This window comes from Triticum urartu, chromosome 2A (assembly GCF_056163025.1).
Source record: "Triticum urartu cultivar PI428250 chromosome 2A, HENAU_Tu73, whole genome shotgun sequence".
In the NCBI taxonomy this organism is placed as follows: domain Eukaryota; kingdom Viridiplantae; phylum Streptophyta; class Magnoliopsida; order Poales; family Poaceae; genus Triticum; species Triticum urartu.
Window position 1 is genome coordinate 83144326 of NC_141874.1, and position 8116 is coordinate 83152441.

Genomic DNA, 8116 nt, shown 5'->3' on the forward strand with positions numbered 1-8116 from the left:
TGTTGGGTTTGTAAAAACTTTATTAACAAATAGCTGTGGTTGCTGTGCAAATGGAAATTGTTAGGCTCTTTTACGCTGTAGGAATTTCTGACATGAGCTTGGCCTCATGGAAAAATCATTCGTACTGCAGACATCTCTACCCTTGAAAGCTAATCACTGGAAAGAATCATTTCTTCAGTTATCAATTAGCTTTGCAGTGGCATACACATGAATAGATATCTCAGCGTGTACTACAAATAACTTATGTTGGATATGTGTGCTTTTCAATATTTATTTGAAGTGTAACAAGCCTCTCCCAGTTGGATCTATTCTGAACATATGAGTTTATCTCCTGAACCCATGTTTACTTCCTGAACATAGAGTAGCAAAACTGAAAGTATATATATAGCTTATGTGTACTGTACTTTCAGTAATATGGATGCCAATATCATTACTTTTTTCCGTTAGGGGGTGGTGGGGATTCACTTTGGTATAAATCTGATTGATAGTTACTGCTCTGGTCTTTATTTTTTTGCATAAGTCTACTTAGAGTAGCAGTGATCATACGTGTTTGCTTATCTGTTACGAAGCTTCGTATTACATCAGAGTTAAGGTAAACTCAAGTATAGCGTTTCTGGAATAACATAATTGTGTTAGCATGGAAGGATGAGTACTCTGAAGAAAATAGGATGAGGCTATAACTAAGAAACATCAGGCCGAGATTAACATTATATTGCTGTAAAGGACAAAGGGTTTGCTGCTATACCATCGTATTTTCTGCCATGGGTGGCTTCAGAGATGTTGTGTTCTGTGTCATGGGTTACTTTTTCTTTCCCATAAAGTATTTTTTAGTTGCATGTATATATCACATTGCCAATATTTGCATGTGTGAGTTGAATGATGCACTTGGTAGGATCAAAAGGTTCAAAACTTCTGCATGTGTTGCTGCAACATAGCATTAATTTCTCCTAGAGAAACCGTAAAATCGAACAATTCCTAGCATTACATCATGGGCAGACTAATAGTTTTCCACGTTTTGTCAACGTGACAAGAACTGGATGCTATATGATAAAGAGTCATGTTCTTAAAGAGGGTATTTTCTCTCTTAGGGGTTGCTTTGCTTACCTGTAGGATTTTCATCTTTTTGTCTTTTTAGTTAGTTTGTTTACCCTCTTTCTGTACAACTCTTTTTAGTTAGTGAAATAATCTAAGGCAATTTGGCATAGAGGTGTATTTATACAAAACTGAAACTATATATTCACTTTGGCTTGATATTGTAACAAATGCCTGTGCATTAATCTGTACAAATACTGCCAATTCTGACTTAACCTGTTTTCATCTCCAAATTTAAGAGGGGACAGTCTCACGTGATTCAGTAGATTTATTTGTACCTAGCTGACTGTGCTGTGCATTAACACCAGTGAAAGGAAGGAGGCGGCACGCCGCGCTTGTGAAACAGCCCATCTAAATGCTTGTTGTTAGTTTCGCAAGAGAAAAACAATAACTGCATATCAGCTCTCATTTTTACTTGCATATAGTGCTACTTGATTTGCTTGTAGAAATTTTTACCTGACAGCAAAGTGTTTTGCTGTATTCACATTGCCAATACTAAAAAATTGAAGACAGTGTAAGCAAAGATGGGGAAATTCTCTAGCTGAGACTGCATCTCTACTGCCAATATTTTTTAGCAAGCAAATTCTCAACGGAAAGTCCACTGCTTTGTAAATCTTCTTGGCATCCTGAAGATCTAAATTTCGAATTCGGTAGAGAGCGCCTTGCTTTCAGTTTATTCTTGAACTTGTTTGTTTTATGTTGTGGCACCATTTACTCCATGGTAATTCCCTGTCGGAATAACTTAATTTTTCATTAGACACAGTCCTAAGCTTTTTACATGAAACAAAACATAATAAAATATAAGGTATGTGTTTGATCTAACCTGGCAGTCCACCATGACGAAAACCAGTTCAGGTAGTGTTCCTGCTTTTTGTCTTATGAATTCTCATACCCTAGGAATTCGTCCAAGGACCGTCGGAAGATCAGAATTGCGGCTAATGTCCCTTAAGAGGTGTGTCGTGCATGTCTATAGTTTTTTGGCATGCACAAAATATTTGGCAAATTGCAAAACAAAAATTACTATTTTTCCTGAATGTACATTTTTTTATAAAGTTCAATTGTTGGCAATTAGAAGCAATATAGCCAGACCTTTTTCACTATTGTTACTGAATTTCTTTGTAACTTGATTAAATAATTCAGGAGCGTACGCATTGTGCAAGCTGTAAGATGTACCTATTCAAAACAAAACCGAACTGTCCTCTTGCGTATAAACCTTCAACTCTCAATAAGATCGTAGTGCACTATAGGAACTGTCATTTTGCTGGGATGAAAGTTCTGTTGTAAGAACTGACCAATACATCAGGGCAAAACTTCTGTGAACCTTGCAAAAAATCTGCTCCTGCCCGTTTGATTGCAACATCTGCCCCCGCCGCCCTAGAAAGAGAGAGTTTGTTGTGTGTGTACTTGTGATGATGGGGAGGTGGGCACGAACGCGTGGACTGCAGCCCGGAATACCTTTGGCGTGCACCGGGACGCGGACGCAATGAAACCCACGCTGCACGACCTCGGTGGAGATTGAAGGTTTTGGGACAAGGGGACATTGGCGGCGGCAAAAGACCACATGTGGTCGTCCATGATCTTGGGCTGGAGGCGGCAGAGAGGCCCGACACGATGTGCATCTCCCAAAGCATGCCCACCCGCCGCCGCATCCAGGAGCATGTAGCCACATCACGCCTACTTTGACGTCCTCTGATGTTGCGGCTCGACGGCTATTCATTCACGGCCTCGGCCATGGTGGCGCGATAATCCATTGGGCCACTTCGATCAAGGGTGGAGACTGGAGAGATCATCGGTGGTCGATAACGGCGAGGGCTGGTGGCAATGGATGGTGCTTGTTCGGTGCCGAGGGATGAAGACGGCAAAAGGATGAATTCCCTTTTTCTCTGCCCCTCTCTCGTTGCGTTGGGGAGAGAAGATGGGGGTGGAGGTAACGTTGGGAGGGACAGGACCTTGGCAGTTGGCCGGGAGGGGGGGGGGGGGGGGGGGGGGAGGTGAGGTAAGGCCGCCGGAGAGAAAAGAGACTCCAGTGGAGCTCCTCTTTCTCTCCATCTCTCTCTCTCTCTCAAGATTATTAGGGAAGGAGCGATGGACTGGGGTGGGTAGTGCTCTAGATTATTCGGTGGCCCTCAGCGGCAGATCCTTGAAAGAAAGTTAAAAGAAGTCTTTTTTTTTTGCATACAACGTGTCAGCCTAGGAGTGAGCACCCACCAGCGCCTCAAATGCATGGCATGGGCTATAGCTTACCACTTTAATTCTTTCATATATTAGAAGTAGACAAATGCAAATGTCCATAGTAATAAACTTGTGGTCACAAGATTGCTAGCTTAAAGTTTGCTACATTATGTAAATGGGTAATTTTGTTGCCTGCTTTTTAGGTTTCCATAATGGCAGGCAAGAAAAAAAAATAGCTTGACTATTCCATGCACAACTATTCTTTCATCGAATGAGACCGCGGATCTGAATTAGGTCCTGACAAATGCCATTAGGATATAAGAAGTGTTGTGTAATGCCACACAGAGCATGTTCAAAAAATATCGTCCGTTGCAACGCACGGGCATTTGTACTAGTCACAATCATTTATCGATTAGTACATAGGAGGTTGAGAAAATTTTGCTTGATCGTGAGCTAGCTAGCTTATCCATGCAGGCATGCACACACCTCAGTAACATGGTTGTTTGTGTATGCACTAATGCACACGCGGAGATAGGCCGACTCACGGCTGAACGAGGATTGCTCCTCTGATCAACGCGCAACCCGCAGAGTGCAAACAACACACACACACACACACACACACACACACACACACACACACACACACACATATATATATATATACCAATATAAAAGGACCCAAATGGGTAAATCCAAACCATCTCGACCGTCAAATCATGTTATTTAGCGGTTTAAATCGCTTCAATGTTGAGCACCAAACACGTTTAACGCTTTAATTATCCACCACTGCCATTGGTTATAAACACGTTTTGACTTAACATTATCCCTTGAAATCTGTCATGTAATTAATATCTTATCATTTTCGTGAAAAAGTAATTAACATCTTATCAAATACCAACATGCAACAGATATATCTTACCTAATATAACATGCAACTAATATCCTATCTAATATAAACGTGCATTGCACATACATTATTACTAGTGAACACAAGTGACAAACGGCAAAAGAAAAGGCTTGCAGGGTAAAAAAACAAAGTCAAAACAACCACAGCAACAACACACAAGTGAAAAGCAGAATTGAGGAAGCACCAGACTACAATCAATGATGATGTCACTCAGATGTGGCATAACAATGTCTCATCTAGATGAGACTTACACGAACCCATTTTACTTCCTCAAGTATCGTGTAATGAAGCTAAAGACATCCTTCCTCAAATTAGTTGGACTTCAATCATTACCCAATTGTGCCCGTGCTGACTTTCTATACATGTGAAATTTAACATGCATTGTTTATATACAACTCCAGCAAAATATTTCAAAAGCCCGTGCATGGCATTCTACTAGTAGCATGTAGGACTACAGTTCGACGATGGCCAATCGGGTGCACAACGTCGACTGCATAGCAGGCTTATCAAGATGCATAGCATCATCATCAGCCTCAGAATTAGACTCCTTTTTCCCACCGTTCTCCTTCTCCTTATCTGCGAAAGAATTGTTCAGGGCAACGTGTAAATTTACACATGTACAGAAAGACTTGAAGTTAAGTGATTGAGAGACCGATGTATAAAGAGAAATGCCCTTACCCTCCTCTGAGACTGTGTTGGTCATACCCTCAATCGCAGCGTTCATTACATCAAGGTTCTTGCATGATGCAACATCCTTTTCACAAAAGTCTAATCTCTCCTCGACTTGTTCCCGCATCTTCTCACCGAAAATGGAGCTACTCATATCTGGAATTCATAACCCAGTGAGGAAAACAAACAGAAAGGGCAGTCAGGATGTTTAACCTTTGCAAACAAAGTCCTTCAACTAACCTGAATAACAGTCAATGCGTGAAGCCATTGAGCATTTGCTTGCCAGGTATCTTGCCATTCTTCCCTTGTTCTTCGTCGATGCACGGCCAATGAAAGATGAGTGGAATATGTGGCCATACTTCGGTGTGTTTCCACCTGTTCTAAGAGCTCTGCAGTAAAATTAGGAAATCAATCACAACATATCAGAAACATAGAGGACAAAGTCTGAATACTTGACAAAACAGTTAGTGAGTATAAGGACAATCACAAATAAGAGAGCACAGCTTGAGAAAATAAGACGTGCGAATACATAAGGAGACCATTCGGTCACAGTTACCTTCTCAGCGCCTTCTCAGCACCTAGTATCTGGAGAGAGGAGGAAGGTAATTTTGCAAGATTCGAAAGACTGCCAGCATGAGAAATTAACTGGGCTCCAACCATTTCGCCAATCAATGACGTCAGATTTGGTGCAATATCATTCATCTTTGTCACCAGATACTCATAGATATTTTTACGGTGCTCAGATAGATTCATGACCCTTTGAGCAAACTGTTGGACAGTGATCAAATCAACTGGTGAAAGGTCCTGGCCTGGAAATAAAAAGAAGATTATGTAAACTAAGCAACCATGGCAACTACTGTGAAGCATACCAATTGTGAACATTCTTGTTACCCATAGATTCCTTTGCTGCTTCAACAATTTCTTTTGCCTTGTCCTCATCTCCAATCAGATCTGCTAAAGCTGGAATGTCTTTCTCTGACAAATCAGATTTGTTTACTACAAAGTTGGCAAGCTTAGCATAAAGGTAGTTGTCATTCACGATTTTGATCAGCTCAGGAAAATGCCATCCATACCACTCCCTGCATCATGGTTAAGCAACAATTTAATACAACCATGCAACTAACACAACTACAGTGACAAATGTTCAAAACTAGTTACAGCGTCAACAAGTGTAAAAAGAAAAGGAAATGTCACTATACCCATCTAAAGCGTTTAGTGTTCCCCGCAAAGAAAAGAAAGCATACATGGTGTAGGATAACTGCACAGTCGATTAGTTAAAATTGATCTTTCATTACCATAGGATATATATTGTAAGATAGTACAGGGTACACAACGCTTGTGTCACAGTAAGCCGGGCAGTGACCTGACTGGACATGCAACTAACATAAAGTATTTGATCACGTGAATTGAGCCAATTTATCAAGACTTCGACACAATATGCAACTGAATCCACATAGTATAACTAGAGACTTGGGCTTAGGGTTTGTAATTATACTACCTCTTTTCCGGTTTATTAAGCCCATGCGTACCCCTAGATCAACAATTGACCAACACAATACAAGTTATATATTATAAAATTATGCCATTAGAAACTTCAAGTGTTGTATTTCCAATGGTATAACTTTTGTGATATATAATTCATATTGCATTGGTAAAATTGACAACCTAGAGATATACACAGGACCTATAAATGGGAAAGGAGTAGTAGCATATAGACCATATGATTGATGTCACTGATGTATAAAAAATCTGGTTACGAAAGAAGAGGTCATGCAAATGAAATTAATCAAATTTCAGCTTTCTTTTTAAACTCATGTAATCAGAAAAGGGTGGCACAACCAATATACCGACAGCTAAACTGGAATTTTCTCACAAATGTCAACTCTAGTACCTATATCTAGAATTTTCTCAGGACTTCTATGTCGCCATCAACTTATCTATTTTGAGATAATCCAAGTCTCATCTCAACAGACAAAACAAAGAACCAGATAGTTAAATTAAGCAAATTAAGAATAAGATGAGGGACTAACCTCACTCTCATGGTGAAGAAATTGATACCCTTATCAAGTGTATCCAACAGAATGAGAGTTTGAGTCACCATGTTATCCGCACTTGCCCTGCTATAGTTCTCCACGTCATATGGCTGCAATCAAAAACCAATGGAACAGAGTTTACAAACAAGAACCAGAAAACACTATAAATAGCCTACAGATGGAATAGAACCCTTAAAGAACGATTAACATGTCAGCAATCAATTTGTGAGCTTCCAGGCAATTCACTGTATGATCTAGGTAAACTTAACTAGTGAAAGTGATGTGTCAACCATAATAAGGTAGTAATTGTCCAACTCTCTGCACCCACTTCATGCAAAATCATAGTTCATACCACCAGAACATTAAACTTTTTCATAGTTCATACCACCAGAACATTAAAAAAATTCCACTGCTGTAGAATCCTCTAATATCAAATACACCAGCCACAACCCCACAACTCAGACCACACAGTGTTCTGTCCTACTGCACCTTACAGCTTCACAAGGCATGTTCCACGGTTCAATCTTGTATGGAACAATGTAAAACATCGAAACTAGACGCAAATGCAAATGCAAAATCCATCACCTTGAGTTGGTCAAACAACGGACCGAAGTGCAGCCGCACCGCGCCAAGCAGTTCCTGGATATAGTCATCGGACTGGCAAGGGATTCCGGTGGCCTCGGTGATGCGGGACCCGACCTTGGGCTGGGCAACGCCGACGGTGAACTTGCCCTTCTTCCACTCCTTGACCTTGGGCAGGTTGAGAACCAGGAAGTTTACCAACTCGTCGGTCGTGATCCCTGAGCCACCAAAAGAGCACCCATCACACGCAATTCGCTCGTCACGGGAGACATAAAACAGGGAGGCTCGACACGAGGTTTCCACCGGGGGAGGAGGGGGAGGATACGATACCTTCAGCGATGGCGTTGCACTGGTTGGTGGCGTCGGCGGCGGACAGGAAGGGGGTGAACCTGGCGAGCTTGACGGCCTTGCTGAACCGCTTGAGGTCCAGCAGGGTGGGGCGGACGGCGTCCACGGTCTGCCCGATCTTGCGGATGCCGGAGGCGTGGAAGAGCGCGTACCCCGACGCGGACTCGAAGAGCAGGTAGAGCGCCATCTCGCCCGCGCGCTTCGCCGGCGACGACGGCCGAGGGGTTTGGGAGGCGGGGGCGGGGAAGAGGCTAGGGTTTAGGCGGAGGGATGTGGGCTTAAGCTTCGCCGGGGCCTTACTTTTTTTTTCTCG

At 42.0% G+C, this 8116-nt stretch overlaps 1 protein-coding gene across 1 annotated transcript; it reads right to left on the reverse strand.

Annotated features, from left to right (window-relative positions):
- Positions 1-4337: 4337 nt before the first annotated feature.
- Positions 4338-8116, reverse strand: LOC125535830 (uncharacterized). The gene is made up of 8 exons (XM_048698900.2): positions 7786-8116; positions 7459-7673; positions 6871-6983; positions 5732-5919; positions 5397-5649; positions 5081-5229; positions 4850-4996; positions 4338-4747 (listed from the first exon to the last, which is right to left on the reverse strand). Exons 1-8 carry the CDS (start codon positions 7988-7990, stop codon positions 4623-4625), a joined length of 1395 nt encoding a protein of 464 aa, XP_048554857.2. The 5' UTR covers positions 7991-8116; the 3' UTR covers positions 4338-4622.

What these genes read in the sequence shown, in the direction of transcription:
- LOC125535830 (XM_048698900.2), bottom strand. Translation starts at nt 7,990, where the DNA reads ATGGCGCTCTACCTGCTCTTCGAGTCCGCGTCGGGGTACGCGCTCTTC. An exon ending in GTGCAACGCCATCGCTGAAG is followed by an intron (nt 7,674 to 7,785) that starts GTATCGTATCCT and finishes TTGGTGGCTCAG; the next exon opens with GGATCACGACCGACGAGTTG. An exon ending in GCTGAGAAGGCGCTGAGAAG is followed by an intron (nt 5,230 to 5,396) that starts GTAACTGTGACC and finishes ATTTTACTGCAG; the next exon opens with AGCTCTTAGAACAGGTGGAA.